The sequence below is a fragment of the Lithobates pipiens genome, unplaced genomic scaffold (genome assembly GCF_037356315.1).
Source record: "Lithobates pipiens isolate NorthernLeopardFrog02 unplaced genomic scaffold, aLitPip1_a1.2 Scaffold_19, whole genome shotgun sequence".
In the NCBI taxonomy this organism is placed as follows: domain Eukaryota; kingdom Metazoa; phylum Chordata; class Amphibia; order Anura; family Ranidae; genus Lithobates; species Lithobates pipiens.
Genome location: NW_027507764.1, coordinates 143,034,897 through 143,054,311, shown reverse-complemented (window position 1 = coordinate 143,054,311; position 19,415 = coordinate 143,034,897). Strand labels below are relative to the sequence as shown.

At 40.6% G+C, this 19,415-nt stretch overlaps 1 protein-coding gene across 2 annotated transcripts in view; it reads right to left on the bottom strand.

Moving 5' to 3' along the window:
• Positions 1–19,415, bottom strand: part of CREB5 (cAMP responsive element binding protein 5) — a 612,896-nt gene that overhangs the window by 388,964 nt on the left and 204,517 nt on the right. For both annotated transcript variants that reach the window (XM_077491353.1, XM_077491354.1), the window contains exon 5: positions 8,301–8,461. In XM_077491353.1, coding sequence (XP_077347479.1) covers positions 8,301–8,461 — 161 coding nt within the window. The remainder of the gene's footprint in view (positions 1–8,300; positions 8,462–19,415) is intronic.

Genomic DNA, 19,415 nt, shown 5'->3' with positions numbered 1-19,415 from the left:
GAGATTTATGTGAATTTGATGGCCCTACTATCTTTTACAGTTGTGTTTGAAAAATATAGAAACAGGGGACAGCTAATCAAAAGCCAAAACCTTTGTTGCCCTGATGAAGTCACATGACCAGTGACGATACGCGTAGGAATACAGGAACGTAACAGAGATAGGAGGACACCGGAAGTGACGTTCGGAGTACGAGCGCGGCGCTCGTTTTGTGTTTTTTATCCATGATAAGTGTTGCTAAATGTGAGTACCCAGGACTATGTCCTTTTTATAAATAAAGTGGAAATATTTTTTACATACTTCACTATCGGAGCTCCTCTTTCTTCTATGGTAATCAACTTACGGCTGAGCATCTAGTGGGAAATATCTGCAGCACCTACATCAGTTGGCAGCAACATCTAGTTATTTGGAATTAATAAATGCTGTTTACCTTACAGCAGTGAGGTAAGGTGGCCACTGCACCCAGTGTGTGAACACTTTGAGGAATTGCAAGATCACCTGTGGAATCACTTCTCTGCTCACTGAGTTTTTTCGTTTTTATGGCACTGTGTGGACTCACAAATTGCATGATCTAATATAGATGGTTTGGTGTTGTGGATTTAGACACATCGAATCTTTATTGGACTTTTTTTGTTGCCACTGATGCACTTTATGTTATATATGCTGGAATTATATATTGTATCAATTTATTTAATATTTTGCACTGCACTTTATTGAATACTGTTTTAGGCACGGATGCACCATAGAAACTTTACAGTTTAAAGTAGCTATTATTAATTTTTATAGCATCAATTTTGCATTTATACTATTTTAAGTTTGTGCACAGGCACGCTTATTGTTATTGTTATTTAGTAGCGATATTTATTTATTTGGAGCGCAACACCATTTATTGATCTTTTAATACACACACTTGGGGAGGGTTTGCACCCCTGACGGTGATTTGCTGCAACCATAGTTTTATTTCTATTTTATTTTAGTTTCATATTTATATTGTGGCGCGAGAATCTCTTATAACTATTACTTTGTCTTCCTACTGTGGATAGGGTAGGCTATGGTTAAAACTATCAGTTTTGCCATCTGTGTCCCATTTGAGACATTTTCCTTCACTTCTTGTTATGTAAGAACAACCAGAAAATAGTAAGTTTTCACAGCTTGGTATTGCCAATATTATTATTATTATTATTATACAGAATTTATATAACGCCAACAGTTTACACAGCGCTATACAATAAAAGGGGAACAGTACAATTTTCAATACAGTTCAATACAGAAATAATAAGAGGGCCCTGCTCATTGAGCTTAAAATTTAAAGGGAGGGGGAGGTGATACAAAGGGTAGTGGCTGCAGGGGATGATCTAATGGAGGGAACTCAAATACAATTCTTAGGTGGAGGTGGGGTAGGCTTCCCTGAATAAATGTGTTTTCAAGGATCGCTTAGGCAGACAGGGTAGGAGCTGGGGCAGGAAGTTCCAGAGGATGGGAGAGGCACTGGAAAAGTCCTGGAGAAGAGCATGGGAGGAGGTAACAAGGGAGCTAGAGAGCAGGAGGTCCTGAGAGGATTGCCATCAAATGTAAGAAGGAAGCATTAGCGGGGAGGACAGGGCATACTACAAACCCTGTGTACAAAAAAATTGGTGGGTGGGGCATGTGTAGTACACAATGTCCACAAATGGTTAAGGTTATTCTTCCCCGTGCAGCTTTAGATGGTATTAATGCAATCTGTTTGCATGATGCTCATGCTTCTTTTTAGCCACGTGACTCCCTAGGCCTCATGTCAGCAAATACAAAAAAAAATTAACACACTCCAATCTGCAGAAATATTGCAAGCTTTTACTGATAAAATACAAAAATACAGAAATTACAGTCCCAGGATACAGAAAAGCAGCAACATGGTTAACGCGTTTCACGCAGTGTGCTTAAAGTGGATGTAAACTCACCACTCACCCAGTATAAACTAATGGCACAGTATTAATGTATATACATGCAAGCCTCCTGCATGAGTCCCTACCTTGCAAATGTCCCCCCCTTCAGCAATAGGAGCTCCACAAAACTCTGGAATCAGCCGTACTCAGCCGCACCCAGCCGTACCCAGCCGTACTCAGCCGTACCCAGCCGTACTCAGCCATACCCAGCAGTACTCAGCCATACCCAGACGTACTCAGCCGTACCCAGCTGTACCCAGCCACACTCAGCGTACCCAGCTGTACTCAGCCATACCCAGTCGTACTCAGCCGTACCCAGCCATAGTCGGCCATACTTAGGCATACTCATTCATGCTCAGCCATCCCCATCCACGCCTCATCCATCCCCATTCATGCTCATCCATGCCACATTTTGCTTTCTATCCAAAATGGGGTCATTTTTGGGGTGTTTCCATTGTCCTGCTGACTTTTAATTTTTTCTGAAGGAGCCTGGAGCTCCTCTTTAAGTTGCCGACTGCCTAACTGGGAAAATACAAAATCATTTGACATTAAATACCAGGGTTATGGCTTCAGCAAGATGACATAACACCGGTATTTTCTTTTCCCCTAGGCAATTCTCTTTTGGATAAAAGTGATCCCTATGCCCCCATTAGACCCAAGATCTCGTCATAAAGAGGACCTGTTATGCCGTATTGTTATTGCAAGTGATGTTTATATTCTTTGTGATAGTAATAGAAGTGCCTGTTCCCACATACAGTAGTGAACGCATATGTAGGTCACGCCCACATATGTAAACAGTGTTTGTGCCACACATGTGTGGTGCGTCTAAGTGCAAGCGCAATAATTCTATTAACCTCCCTGGCGGTACGATTATTTCGGATTTTAGGTGCTAAAAGCGGTACCATTATTTTGCATGAAAATTTGGCGTTTTATATTGTAGTCCTGCAATTCTTAGGAATAACTCTCTTAAATCTGTCCAAACCAGAGTCTAGCAGACATCCCGGGTATGATAAAGTTTGAAAAATTAAATCATAAATTATAATATAATAAATAATTATAAATAATTGTACCAAATAATAATATAACAATAATAAAAATTATTCAATAATGTAATCAAATCAAAAACACTGAAATTTGCTCAGTTGCAGAATTGTCACTGTCATTACTTTTCAGTATTTGATGACGGATCTCCCCACAAATCGCTATCGCTCAATTCTGCGAGTGATTCTAATTTATTATCGCTGTTTTCTAGCTGGTCTAAAATCATTTTTGATGTACAGTGACAGTTTTGGTTGCTATGGGCAATCTCCAGTTTCCAGGCATAAAGAACAGTTTTTATTATATAAAACTGCATGCAGGACACTGGGCAGACCACTAGGGACAACGGGGATGTGAAATATTTACATACAGCAATGTAATCTGTAAGATTACATTATACTGTATGTTTACTGTTTGTTTCACTTTTTGAATTTGGCGCCGATCTCCGTGCCCGTGCGTCGCAACGCTCGCAGGGCACGGAGATCGGCGATGTAATGCATCGAGCGAGACACGGCTCGCTCGTACAGCGGGGAGACAACGCTGGATCCGAGGGAGAAGGTAAGTAAACCTCCTCCTGGATCCAGCGATGCAGTCCCGAGTCTGACTCGGGGATACCGCTCTTGGTATAAAAAATCCACCCCGAGTCAGACTCGGGAATACCGTCAGGGGGGTTAATAGACCTCCTCTGTAACTCTGAACTGGTAACCTGTAGACATTTTGAAAGCTCCGCACACAGAGGTTCTTAAGTACTCTAGTCTGGCGCCATTCCACGAGCGTGCACAATTTTAAAGAATGACATGTTAGGTATCTATTTACTCGGCATAACATTATCTTTCATATTATACAAACAAATTGGGATATATTTTTTATAGGGTTTTTTATAATTCATTAAAGTGTATTTTTTCCCAAAAAATTGCGTTTGGAAAAACCACTGCACAAAAACCGTGTGATCCAAAAAATTGCACCCTCCACCATTTTATTTTATAGGGTCACTGCTAAAAAAGTTTAGGGGGGTCTAAGTAATTAAAAAAAAATACAGATTTTTAATTGTAGACAACAAATGTCAGAAAAAGGCTGGGTCCTTAAAGGGATTGTAAATCAGAATTTTTTTAAATCTTAATGCATTTTAACCATTATGATAAAAGCCTTCTGTGTGCAGCAGCCCCCTTAGCCCCCCTAACACTTAACTGAGGTCCCTCTCTGTCCAGCAATGTCCACTAGTGCCTCAGCCATCCAATATTCTCCTTCCTGATTGGCTGAGACACAGTAGCAGCACCATTGGCTCCCACTGCTGTCAATCAAATTCAGCTAGCCAATCAGGAGAGAGAGGGGGTGGGAGTGGGGCCAGGGCTCCATGTCTAAATGGACACAGGGAGTTGTTATTCAGCTCAGATGCCCCCATGGCAAGCTGCTTGCTGTTTAGGCACTCAACAGGAGGGAGGGGACAGGATCACAGAAGAGGGACCCGGGAAAAGGAGGATCCGGGGTGCTCTGTGCAAATCCACTGCAACAGAGCAGGTAAGTATAACGTTTGTTATTTTTATAAGAAAAAAAAAATTAGATTTTATCATCACTTTAATGCGGTAGTAAACCGCTTTTTATGTTTGTTTGTTTTTTACACCTGCAAGGCAAAGTTATAATGTGCTAACATGCATTGCATACTAGCACATTATGTGAAACCTACTTTAAAACAAAGCCCTCCAGCTGCACGCTGTCACCGCTGACAGGGCTTCCATCTTCACCTGGTCTTCCTTCCTTCCGGGTTGGCAGGCTCCGGTCCTTTGACTGGACAACCATGATGACAACATGCTGTTCCTTCAGAGGGCATGCCCCGGTGAGGTCACCAGCAGCTTCACAAGTAAATATCTCCTAAATGGTGCATGTTTAGGAGATATTTACTGGACCTAAAGGTAAGCCTTACTATAGGCTTACCCATAGGTAAAAATCATCCATGGTAGTTTACTTCCACTTTAAGTGGTTAGTAGGGTCCGGATTTCATGCAATCTATTACTCGTATCACGGTTATTTTGTATTTGCTTGGCAGGTTCAGGCCACAGACTTGACAAGCACCCTGTGGTTCACAAAGGGGATTACATTATTATGCCTCACCTGGAGAGGTGTCTGGTTCTCATGTTAGTGACCTTGTCATACAAGACACAACCCCTATAGATCTCTGCTCTGTGTAAGGTTTCATTGCAGAGCTGCTGCCTGTATGCGAATGGGCTATCAAGCATAGATCACCCTTGTAACAACACCAATAAGCAATGTCCATCCCACCCTTGCAAGTTCTAAGTAACACACATCACTGTGACATAACCCTCACCATTAATGTCTTCTCACCAGTCATGGTTTGCTGGAGTGAGAAAAGGACAAGGAAAGTGATGTAAGCATTATATTTAATTTAAAACAATTATATATTCTGTCACAGCAGGAGGGGGATATTTAAGCCATGCAAAAGCACAGATTCTGTTATTCTGTTTTAACATTATGATGAAAGCAGCAATAAAAGTGAGACTTACTGCTAGTGAGCAGGTACATGCATGAAGTCTGGTAGGAAGATCAGGTAACATTAACTCTGGCAGAGAGCCCCACTGCACAATTCTATTGAGTGTTGATTGATAACTGAAAAAGCAGTTCTGGGTGGACTGGATGGTTAAAGATGAAGGTGCACAGTTCAATCACTTTAACATGGAAAAATGGCAACAGAAAGTATTCTACTTAAGCTCCACACACATTGTGCCAATTGTCCAAGTATATTTTATTAAGGTGTGATTAAGCTGCCATTTGTTTTGTATTTGATTTATTCCTAGGCTTTTCACATTTTGACAAGAAAACACCTTATTAAACTTCACCATGATTTTTCATTGCTTTCAGGCTGCAGTTTTACTCCTACTCTCTATATGCAGCTTTATAATGCCCAGAGGTTATATTTGAGAGAGGCGTTGCTTGCAGCTAATCCCTCTCCATAATTTCCCTTAATATTATGGTATTTTCCAGGATCCTTGGATTTAGAGTTTAATACTGTGAATGGTTACCTAGGCAGACCATGAATGGGATGATGGTTGAAGCCTGTATGTGCAGACATGAACACAAACGGGGAGTAAGTTAAAAGGGAGGCGGAGGAGAAAGACGACAGTATCCCCAGGAGAGCCCCATCTGTGAACACTTCACCACTCCCCACGAATGGAGCTCTGCGTGGGCACAGGTGGATCCCAGTCTCCTGCTGGAGCAGAGCGCGCTGCGTAGCCTGAAAGAAGACTTTTCATTACTGCTGGCTGTTTGGATTGGAAAACAGCCATCTCAAACATTTGCAGGTGGCTTGGCCATACTTTGACACTTAAATATTTGAGGCCGTGATAAAATCAGAATATTACTACAATATGGCGCTATACAAAGTGTAATGTGCAATCCTTAATATGAAATGTATGTTAAAAGATTCATTCCCAGGAGACTACTAAGAAATTCACATTTGAAATTAGTATACTACTTATTCCCAAATGTTTTGGTTTTAATGTGTTTTGGGAGGGAATGGAAATGAAAGCAAGTCCATCCAAGTTCTTTTGCCTTTCATGCTCATGTTACAACTGTTTCGAGGCATACATTTTCAAAAGGCTCACATTTTTTATTTTTGCTTATCCTCCTATGGCAAATAGGAAAACTCATAAGTCTCTAAAATTCATAATCCTGTTTGTAACAGCTCCGACAGAGTCAGGGGAAAATAAAGGAAATGTTGACATCATGTGTGCTGATGCTATCAAAAAGCACTTTGATACCCATCAATGCCTTCTCTTCAGTTTTGAATACCTCCATTCCAGCATGGAACGCACATACAAAAATAAGGTGTCATATGATTAGAGATGAGAGCAAGGATAAATATTACATCTGACAGTCCTTCAGCTGATAGTATATGAAATACGTTTTCCCTGATGTATTTTTTACAGAAGGGATACAGCGATGATTAAGTGCTGAAGTTTCCACAACAATCACTTGTAAATCACAGGTCAAGCTCAGGCATGATCAGCATCTTCACCTACAGAGGTCAAGCAGTTTAAAAAAACTGATATTTTCATAGAATATCTACATACATTGGATGATGCTTTTCTTATACCTGAACATGGCTTTCACGTAAATTTACATAGATGTGGTTCTGAAACTATTCTATCCAACAGAAATCAGTTGTTAGACTTTAAAACAAGCCTCCAAATGTGTTACCTATCATCATGAAGAAAGTGGGATCAGGTCCCAGTTATCAAGCTACTTAACAAATTGCAAAGTGACCGGTCTATCTAACAGATGCAGCAATGTGAGTGACTATATTAGAACTGGATCCTTATTTTTATCCCACATCTAGCAAGATCTAGCAAACAATCAATTAAAGCAGTTGAATACAAACTATAAATGGTTAAAGTGGAAGTAAACTCCCCTATCGTTTTCAGCCAAGGAAGCTGCCATCTTTGCCTCTGTTTAATCTTCAACTGCTATGGTGCTGCACATGTGATTTGTTATGACACCAGCCATTGGATGGTTTGATAGTTTGGCTGAGAGCACAGCCAATGTGCAGTTAGCATTCCCGCCATGCCTTTTTTTTTAACTGTTTAAATCCATGGGTTTACTTCCACTTTAATGATGAAAGACTGCACACATCATGGGTCAAGACTTGACATAGTTAGAACCTGGAATGGCAGCCTGGAAAGGGAGGACTTAATCTTAACATTGTCAAAAAAACAACATTTTGACCAATGCTCAATGGCTGCTTACAAGAGAGCAGACCAGCTGAGTTGCTACTTAGATCAGGACAAAGGGGCTATGCTTTGTGTAAAAATAGAAAAAAAAACTTTATTCATAGCATTGGTAACACTCACACACAATGATATTGCTGACAGCACTCGTTCACCTACTTAAGCATGACTTTCCTTACTTTAAACTTCTTCCGACAACATAGGCCAGTGAGCCAAACACACAATGGCATAAAGAATAACTAAAAAACACACAATTATAGGATGACCTCAATATGACGGGCAGTTCGGATTTCTCTTTCCTCTATAAAGTGTTTGTTTTTGTTTTTTTATCAGAAGATAAATCTTTGGTGGGGATTTTTATGGCTGGTTTAAATGGGCACATTTGAATATATAGTAAATTATACACCTTTACCTATAGAAACAAAAGAAAAGCCCTAACAGCTTGTCATACAGCAAGTGAAACTATTAAAGCAACAATGAAAACATGCACACTTTGCTATCATATTTCAGAAATAACAAGCCAGTAGCCAAATATCAATCTGTTGAATTGGGAATAATCAATAATGAGAATAAACATGAACGAGAAAAAGAATAGTCATCCTACCCAATCTGGCGATTTGTGGAAGGTGCTTGGGTGATGACGGAGCTGGACTGTGGAGATGGCATTGCTTGTTGAATTACAACGCTGGTGTCATGATTTGGCATTCTTGAATTTGATAGCTGGTGTGACACTGGTCCTGTCATTCCTCCATGCATGCTGATATTCTGCAAACAGAATAAAACAGAATTGCTAAAAAATAAAAGTAACAGATAACATGTGTAAAAACTAGATGACTCGGTATGTGTTGCTCAAAACCACCATAGAGTCCTATCTTGGCAAGGGGTGGGGGGTGGGGGTAGCCAGATCACCAGACCAAAGAACAGGCCCTTGGACTTTCCTAGAACCTGGGTAAGGGAGCCTGAGTGCCAAGTAATGACAGTGTAATTCAGTTAGGGCGTATCAATGCTGGTGATGTAGAATGTCATTACCAATTCTCAGTGTAGTTAGGTCATTCTGAAGTTATTGCAGAATTGCGTTGGGAAGCTCTTTCCTGGCTGACTGCCAATTCTCCAGCAATATGGATGTCTCACTGACTATATATATATATATATATATATATATATATATATATATATATATATATATATATACACATTTTTTTTGCCAAATAATGCAGATTATCTCAGGTAATGTGCAGTTTACATAGCAGTCGCCTTGATAACCATGCGCTTCTAAAACATGCCTCTTTGGCATCTCTTTAAAAAATTTCCACAGGAATAACCTCATGGTCCCCACAGTCATCATACTCTACATGTACACATGAGACCAAACTGACCAAACTGGAGCTCTTCAGAATAATGTCCTTCTTGCACTCCAGATTGTGATGTCATACATGGTTGGTGGGTAATTACTTTCCCCGTCTGTGTATTTCTTCTGCAATACACACCCATAATAGCTGCAACTGCATAAGGCAAGCTGGGACTGGCTGGATAATGGTTCACAGACACTGTCACAGTCTTCTTGCAGCAGCAATGCTGGGTAGGAGACGTGTCTGTAAATCTGACTTTGCATGCTGTGTCTATGCATGTTAGGCATTCTGTGTTTATGCATGGCCTGCATGAACTGTATCTCTATCAGTGAGTTATATGCAACCTGACAACACTGGCACAGATCTACTTCCATAGCGTGGTCAGTTTTAAAAGGTAAAAAAGAGGAACTGGCAGGATCACCAGGTATTTGTATCCAAAGGCACAAACTGAAACGCAAAAGGCTTTTGTCTATTAAAAAGGATACCCTAATAAACATATATATGGTTTAGTTATTTTAAAGTAACATACACAAGTCTTTCACAAGGAACATGGAACATGAGTTGGCATTGCTGGAGGATTGGTCAAAAGAGTAATAACTATACAGATTTTTAGTGAGACCTCATTTAGAATACTATGTCCAGTTCTGGAGACCTCACTTACACAACGATATTAATAAGATAAAACTAGTCCAGAAATGGGTAACAAAAACGGCGAAAGGTCTGAGATATAGAACATATCAGGAGAAACTTCAGGAACTTAAAATATACAGTCTGGAGGAAAGAATGGAAAGGTGATTGAAACCTTTAAAGTTATTCAAAAGGAAAGAATAAAGTGCTACCAATAGCAAGCATCTTGCTATGAGGGCACTCAAGCAGGATCGCTCCCAAGCTGTGCTCTGTATGTCTGTTCACACACAGAGCACGCCTCTGCCCTGTCCCCACTGTCTCCTCATTGGCTCACTGGCTGCGATTGTAAAAGTGTGAGCCAATGAGGAGAGAGCTGTTGCTCCTGTGCACATCGCTGAATCAAGATGGGGCTCAGGTAAGTATAAGGTGGGGCTGAGAGAAGGTTTTTTACCTTAATGCATTGAATGCCTTAAAGTAAAATAAACCTTGAGCCTTTAGAACCACTTTAAATATATCAAGGGGTGAATAAGGGCAGAATTTTCAATATGTTTGGAATAGACTTCCAGCAGAGATAGTGAGTCAGTAGATTCAAAAATGTTTGGGACAAACAGAGATCTATATTTAAACAAAAAAGTTAACAAAAAAAATGTAAAAAAATAAAAAAAAAAGACAGGCAGGTTCGACCAATTGCTCTTTTTTTTTTTTCTGTCACTTTTCTATGCTTCTATTTTTCTAAAATTCAGCACAAAACATCGTCTTTTTTTCTTTTCAGTGTTATCAGAACAGGAACAACTAACTTAATCTCTACATCCATAAAATAATATATGGATATATTATTGACCACAGTATGGTCTTATATTTGGTCTGTAAGGAATTATTTATAACATAATATATACACTGACTAATTTAATATATTGTGCTATGCAGTACTGGGACAACTTTCTAACAGAGACATTAATTTTTATTTTAATCTTTACTTGCTCACTCTCTTTCTTAAAAAAAAAATAAAAAATATGAAATGAATGAATTCTAAATAACAAACAGCATCTTCAAGGTCAACATATTGATCGGTCTCTGGGGTATTATGAACCTCTCATAGCACTCTCTCAGGTGACACGGCGTTCACATAGCACTATTTACAGTAATGTACAGCTCACAGGTACATTTTTTTTGTCTCCCTCAGACCTGTACTAGGTTACAACAATGCTGGAAAGCAATACTTGTTTATGCTGAGCTGTGTCCCTAAAGAGACACAGGACTGGAATGCTTCAAGTACAGCAACATGACATAAGACTTCTGTCCCTCACCTGTGAATGCTTTGTCTGTTTTAGAAAAGTGAACACTTATGTCTATTTCCCTTGCTGCACCCCAGTCACTCCAGCCCTGTCACTATTTTCTGGCTTTTATTTTTCCAGACCAGTTCGGAAGAAAACACGAGAAAATGTTCAGGGGTGTGCTCCACAGAGTGCAGAGTTCAGTTAAGGCCTTCTTCTACAGCTTACCTCTGCATCCCACATCCACAACTTTCACCCCTCTTCAACTCTGACCTCTGCATGCAGCCCCCCCCTCCACTGCCCCCATCTCCTCCCCACCTCTTTAAACCCCACTACCATTTTCCACATGTCATATATTTGTTGCTGTAATAAGCTGAAGCACCCAGTCAGCTCTAGTACCTCCCAGCACATTGTAGTTGGCTCTGCTTATCTCACTTGCAGGGAAATCATCCTGTGGGGGTGTCAGCATCTTCGCTGCACCCCGGGCACCTGCATCTCCCTTGTCTCTATCTTTCACTTAGCGGGAGCCATGCAAGAGATCAGATCTATGGGAGACGTTGGGAAACAAGTTGTCACTTGTAAACACAGAAGCCAGACATGTTTACAAGTAATAGTGGCGAGCAGGGAGAAAAAAGGCCTGAGCCAGAGGTGGTGGAACCAAGTTCCACCAAGTTCCATATGAGTTTTTCAACAAAATGATGTGTTTTCTTTCTGGTGGTCTGTATTCTTAGTGATGGATACACTTTGGATGCTTCAGGTAGTGTTTGAATACTCAAAGCTGAGAGATGTTTTAATTAGTTTCGTTTAGTTTGCAGGCTGTACAGAGAGTAATTAACTTGCTGTTGGACCATTTATATAAGATTTACAGGTGGTGTTAGGTTTTAAAGATCTGTACATTGTATGGCATTTTTAGATGCTTTGCTAGTATCAGTCCATTTTTGTCTTTATCTCCTGTTTGTCCAAACAGCCAAAGAATAGGTGATGGTGCCACAGATCCACAAGTACCAAAATCTGATCCTCTCACATATGCTCAGTGAAATCATTTTTGGCTTTAGGTTGTTCTGGCCAGAGTACTTTTGGAATTGTTCCTGGCCAATACATTGTTGCTATCAAATTGACACTCCCAGCATACAATTGCTCTAGAGGTATACCCTACATTCACCTAATACTCAAACTGTACCCTAGATTTTCAATCCTAAAGAAAAAGTGATGCTGCCTACTACGCTATGGGTGTAGCAAGGCTTATTCAGCACAGGACTAGACGTCATTAAGGGATTAATCTGGAGTACACCATAGAAGCGATATCTGTATTATATTAGCCGTGTAACATAAAACAAAATGTATTATCTTTTTATTACAGAGTTGAATTTGCAGTGATATATGTTCAGGGATTCAGTCCATTGTTTCTTGCTTGGAGTCTCATTTCAAAAGCAGTGTTCCGGGGTGTCCTCTCTCCACCCCTCAATTTGCATTCTCCATTATAAACAAAAATAATTCAACTGCATGTCTAGATATATCTACAACTGAAATCAGTAATGTTGACCACAAACATGGCAATTCTGTGGCAATTCAACCACTTTCAACCAGCCTTCTATTAAAAATATATACATTGATGACTAAAAGGCCATCTACTACCAATTATTTTAATAAAAATTGTAGGTAGCGGGTGGGCTTCACCCATCCATTTCTTCTGTTTAAGAGATAGCTTAAAGTGGCTGAAATTGATAGAAAATTGTCTTGTTTATGGTTATTAGAGAGCTTACATCTGATTAGTTTGAACTCTCCTGCATCCAACAAAACCGAAACTCTAGTTTTGGGTGGACTGATCTTTAAATTGCTCAATTAACAAGGAGGTGAGAAAGAATCAAATGACTGCAGATCCCGATAAGCGGAATGTTACAGAATGGAACTATTAATAGCAGCCAAGCTGTATATTCAACCCTGCGCTTTCCAACATTTGTTTTTTGATTTAAGATGTATTTAACACCTCTGGAGGCGTAAGACTCAAAAGCTGTACCTGAACAGCATTAAACCAGTTGCACAAAGTAAAATAAATACAGCTTTCAGTGTGGACGTCTTATGGGCTTCAGCCAGTCTGAATTCAAACTGAAGTATTTGGAATAAAAGTTCAAAGTGACAATGTGAGAAATGACAGACCTCAAAAAATCACAAAAGTTGCAGTAACAGGCACAAGGAAAGATTTCCGTATACTTTATATAGTAGAATGTGCAAGTAGTATGTCTAATAAAAATAGACCAATTTAAAGTAAACCTGTCAGTGTACTTAAGGTACTAAACAGGCTGCAGCACTACACTGTTATGCTTGCCCAGAATTTTGCGGCACTGTGATATTCAAATTTCAAATTTACTGAAAGTTTTGTGAGATGGCCTTCCCTCTTCCACCTCCAGCAGCTTCTTACTGGCCCACTAAACGTTTGCTCTAGGCAACCAAAAAAAAGCAGTGTGGGAGCAAAAGAAAGCTGAGTATGTGACGATAGATAAATATTCAGTATTTATACCATCTCCTGTACCTTCCTGAAGCCTGAGCGCTTTCACACTGGGGTGGACGTTAGAAAAATGTCCTGCAAGCAGCATCTTTGGGGCGGTTTGGGAGCACTGTATACAGTGCTCCCAAAACACTCTGCCCATTGAAATGGATGGACAGCGCTTCCGAAAGCACCGTAACGCGGGCTTTTTAACCCCTTCTTCGGCTGCTAGTGGGGGTTAAAAACACCCCGCTAGCGGCTGAAAAGCGCAGATTGAACAGCGCTAAAGCCTAGCTAAAACGAGCAGCGCTTTAGCACTAAAGCTTAGGCAGCCCCACCGTGAAAGTAGCCTTACCGGCCATTAGGAAGGTACAGGAGATGGTATAAATACTAAAATTTGCATATTTATCTATCATCATATTCTCGCTTTCTTTTGCTCCTACGCTGCTTTTTTTGGTTGCCTAGAGCAGGAGAAACTACCCTGTGTAAGATACAAGTCACTCAGGTTGTAGCTTACACAGATGCAAGTGCTTTCTCTATGTGCTACTGCTATTTACAGATAGGTTGGAAAAAAAGCCATCTAGTTCAATCAATAGTCCATCTGGTTCAACCAATATTGCTTGGACCAGCACTGCCAAATGAAATGAGTGAAATGCTCCTTCAGAGACAAAATTATAGGGTATTTTCTTCACTCCTGGCAGCCAAACAGAATACTGGAGGAGTAAAAAATTAGGAATATGTGATGCTGGGGATGGAGGGATTAAAGCAAACCTGTTGCATTTCCATGCATTGGCAAAAGAATGGGTTTTCTATAAAGGGTAACTCCACTTTCGTGAGGGAAAAACAATAGCAAATAAAGAAAAAAAAAAAAAAAAGCGTATAAAATTGCAACACAAGCCATATTGTAATTGAAAGTTATTAAAAATTACTTTTCCTTTTCAATCTCCAGCCGCTGTAATTTTCTGAAAATGCAATGCAATATAGTTACCTGCAGAGGTGGTACAAGGGGGGGGGGGGGGGGGGGGGCGGAAGGTGCGGATGCCCTGGGTGGTACAATTTATTGGGGGTGGGGAGGGCGCAGTGAAGTGTCCTTCTAAAACAGCCATCACTAGTTTGCTGGGACCGCGGGTTTCCCCAGAAACCAGTGACGCTGCTCACTGCAGGTCTCAAAGTTGACAGAAGACCAGCTCGCACTCACAGACCGCAGGTAGGGGCATGATGTCACAAGCGTACCCTGTGCCTCGCCCCCCTGCTACTCGTGGTTCCCAGGTTCTGGCTCTCCATATCTCGCAGCTTCTGCCCCTTTGGTATTTCAGTTGTGCCCTCCTGCATTCAAGGTATGTGGGCCACATGTTAACTGGTAAACACTAATGGGTATATTTTTATTGTGCACACTGCTGGACATATTTTGTTAAAGGTCACGCTGATGCGCACCTTTTTTAATGTTAAGGGGCACTCTGATGGACAAATGTTATTTTAAGGGGCACTCTGATGGATATATTTTTAATGTGTACACTGATGGGCATATTTTCTTACGGGGCACACTGATGAACACATTTTAATGTGCCGATCAGAGTGCCCCTTAACATAAAATGTGCCCATCAGCATGCACATTAAAAATATACCCATCAGCATGCCCCTTAAAATTAAATGTGCCCATCAGAGTGCCCCTTAACATAAAAGGTGCCCATCACTGTGACCCTTATTTTATTTTATTTTAAGAGCAACACTGATGGACACATTTTGTATTAAGGGGCACTTTGATGGGTAGATTTTACGTTAAGGGGCATGTTTTGTTGTGCCCATCAGGATGCCCCTTAACATACAATTTGCCCATCAGAGTGTCCTTTAATATTATAATATTAAGTATATTCTTGTATTGATATGACATTGATTCTTTCTGAAAAACGGGGGGGGGGGGGGTAGTTTGCCATCTTCTCCCTGGGCACCAAATGGCCTTGTCCTAGCACTGGCTACCTGGAGTAGTTCTGTACACAGAACGTGTACTGACCACCCCCCAAAAACATAGTTTTCTTTTTGTGTGATTGGCTCACCAATTTTCTCAGAAGTCTGCCTAAGACTCAAGTCAGATTTCAGGCATCCCCTGCAACATAAATGTCATTTTTGCTGAGATACTCCCAATCGGAACACGTCTGAAGGGATGCAGGCCCAGCAGCTTTCCTCATTAGTGCTCTGCAGCTGCACAGCTGGCTGATAATTATGAAACCACTCCTATTAGACCCACTCTGTGCACAGAGGCACAGAGGAACATACAATGATTTCTACAGAATAACAAAAGGTAGGAATTTGCAACAAAGGTTTTTATAATCCTTGCACTGTACATAGATCACCCAGAGAGCAATGTTTTTTCTCAACAAAAGTGGAGTTACGCTATAATAGTTGCAGCAAATGCTGATCACACACGAGAGCACTTTGCAACTTAAAATGCTTACGTAGAGCAAAGGTTGGCAAATTAAGGTGGTATTAAACCCAAAATAGATCACTTAATATATTGCAGCTTACCAGTTCTTAGATATGCTGGATGCATTAGATTTCTTTTTTAGGCTTTCTTACCTTTTTTTTCACTTCAACAGAACAAGCTACCCTGCAGATGTAGCAGTTAAAGGGAAGAGACAAAATCATTTAACACTGATAGGGGCACTTACAGGTGTCAGTTTTTATTTTTTTATGTATAACCTTTATCCCAAAAGGAACCCTTTAAGAGGCTGATTGCGGGCACGTGCGCCCGTCGGGAGCTTTGTGAGCGCAATCGTGGGTCCCGCGGATTCGATGTCCGCATAGCTACCTGCGATTGTCTCACAGAGAGGAGGAACGGGGAAATGCTAATGTAAACAAGCATTTCCCCATTCTGCCTAGTGACACTGTCACTGATCATCGCTCCCTGAATTGTTCCAAAATTGGGCCAAAAGTATCCGATCTGTCCACCATAATGTTGCATCCACGGTAAAAATTGTTGATCATTGCCATTACTAATAAAAAAAAAAAAATGTCATAAAACTATCCACTATTTTGTAAATGCTATAACTTTTGCACAAAAAAAATCAAAAAACGCTTATTGCTTATTTTTTTTACCAAAAATATGTAGAAAAATACATATCAGCCTAAACTAAGGAAAAAAAAGTTTTTTTATATATTTTTTGGGGAATATTTATTATAGCAAAAAGCTAATTGACACAATTTTTTGGTTTATCGCACAAAAAATAAAAAACGTAAAGATGATCAAATACCACCAAAAGAAAGCTCTATTTGTGGGAAAAGGTACATCAATTTTGTTTGGGAGCCACGTCGCACGACTGCACAATTGTCAGTTAAAGCGGTGCAGTGCTGAATCGCAAAATGTTAAGTGGGGAACTCTCAGATGTTGACTACTAATATAGTCATGATACATAAACTTAACAAAGGATGGAAAAACTACCATCCGATCTCTTTATTTAATAAAGAAATCAAAATATTGACAAAGATCTTAGCTAACAGACTAAATTCCATTTGAGTAAGACTCTGCACTACAAGTGCACTTGGAAGTGCAGTCGCTGTAAATTTAAGGGGTAGATCTGAAACCAAGGGAAGCTCTGCTGATTTTATCATCCAATCATGTACAAGCAAAAATACTGTTTTTTATTTTCCTTGCATGTCCCCCTAGGATGTACAACGACTGCATTTCCAAGTGCACTTGTAGTACAAAGTGGATTTCCCTTTAGTAAATAAACCCCATAGGCTCCATGTACACTGTAACACTACAATAACTAAACTTGAGTTCAGGAGTTTTTGGCATTTTTGCAACTCCATAAAAGCCTATGTGTCCATGTACACATAAGCATTTACCAGAGTTTTGGAGCTGCTGCCGTTAGGGGGAGTTCAACCTCCTTCAACCTCCCTCTCCTGAACGCAGAAAAATCATGTTCAGGATAGGAACATTTTGACCGCCGGCCGCATAACACAGCAAAATCACGGTCATAATAGGCTATGTGTACATGAAGACTCATTAAAGCGGGAGTCCGCCGGGAGTTCCGCCGTTTTTTTTTTTTTTTAAAAGCCAGCAGTTACAAATACTGCAGCTGCTGACTTTTAAAATAAGGACACTTACCCGCCCAGCGCGCCTGCGATGTCGGCACCCGAAGCCGATCTCACGATCGTCTCTCGGGTGCTGCCGCCGCCATCTTGGGTATGGGAATCAGGAAGTGGAGCCTTTCGGCTTCATTTCCCGGTTCCCTACTGCGCATGCGCGAGTCGCGCTGCGCAATAAGGATGATCCCCGCTGTCTCTGGGATCCGTGTGTTTCCCAGCAGACAGCGGGGGACTTTCGGAAAGGGGCGTAGATTCTGCGGAAAGGGGCGTTCCTTTTTGTAGAATCTACGCCGGAAGTGGGTGCAGATACCTGTACTGTACAGGTACCTGCACCCCCCTCCCCCCTGAAAGGTGCCAATTGTGGCGCCAGAAGGGGGGGAGGATTCCAATGAGCGGAAGGTCCACTTTAGGGTGGACCTCCGCTTTAAGGTTTGTTTCTAAGTGTCAAGCCAGAGATAGCATAAGCAAGGTCTTGTACCTTAATCACATAGTCCATAAACAAACGCAGGAGATGATGTTGCTATCCCTGGACTCATGTGCATGTGTTTCACATACTTTTTGAAAGCGCTTTCCGTGCATTCTCATTGAAGTCTATGAGTGAGAATGTATACTGCACATCACCAAAAGAAGCATCTGTACATTTAAAAAAAAACACACTGCTACGCTGCATTGATGTGAACATGCATCATAGAGACTATGAATCGGGGTTTACAACTTAAAGTGGAGCTCCAGTCTCCTCAGCAATTTTTTTATAAAAACCACCCCCGTTATTCTTAGTAACCGTACTAATCTAATTTATATATTGTGATAACTGTCCTCATAGTTTTTACTTGTAACTCAGTAATCCCTTACTTGATCTTGGAAGCAGGAAGGCTCCATCGAGGATGTAGGCATCTGAAGCCTGACTCCTGGGATTCAGGGCAGCTGCACCTCCCAATCTTGCGCCTGCGCAAAAAAGACACTGCGTGGCACTCTTTAGTGATTCCAGGATGCTCTAGCAATGGTGGCATCGGCAGAAGTTCCTGCCCTGTTGTTATGGCAACCTGTCAATCAACAAATCAACAGAGAGCCTGGCGTCTAACTCCTCCCGATCATGTCATTTGCTGTCTCAAAATACTATTTGGCTATCCAAAGACTCCTGGGATAGATGACGCAGATATCCCAGGAATGCAAAGGAATCGCCTGATGACGTAATCGCCTAGGCGGCTGGGACTGGAAGTGCCAGCAAATGGCATTAAAGTAAGGTATTTATAAACAATAAAAAAATCAATAACATCTTTTTACCATTGTACTTCAAATGGGCATTATAATCAGAAGTATAAAAAAAAATTGAAGAAACTCCCCTTTAAGTCACTCCTTGATTCGCATGGACATTGGCAAAAACCTTATTGAATAAGCCCATTCTGGATATATTTAGGTTGGAACATTGGCTCCCCATATATTTGCGGCAACTAGACTAACCATGGCTAGGGCATGGAAAACCCCCACCCTTAGTTTTGAGGCAGTTACAAATAGGGCAACTGTGATTATGGTCAATGAGAAAATCACTGCCATTCTAACAGACACACAGTCGAAAGCCACAATTCCTTAGTGGGTGAGGGCAGAGGCAGTGTATTTTCAATTTTAAATAGGCTTTAGTTTTAAAATGTGAAAAGTGGCCTAAAGTGCCACTTGCTGGTTAAAAATCTGAAAAGAAAATATTAATATGATATATTTTATATTTATCTGACACACAAAAAAAAAGAAAAAAGAAACATTTTTAAAGCATATTTTTTAAGCTGCAACCAAAAAAAAAAAAGAAAGAAAGAATGTACAAAATCACTACACATTTCCCTTAAAGTCACCAAATGCATTCGTTTTTACTGAGGATATATAAAACCGTTCAAGCATGGGGTTTT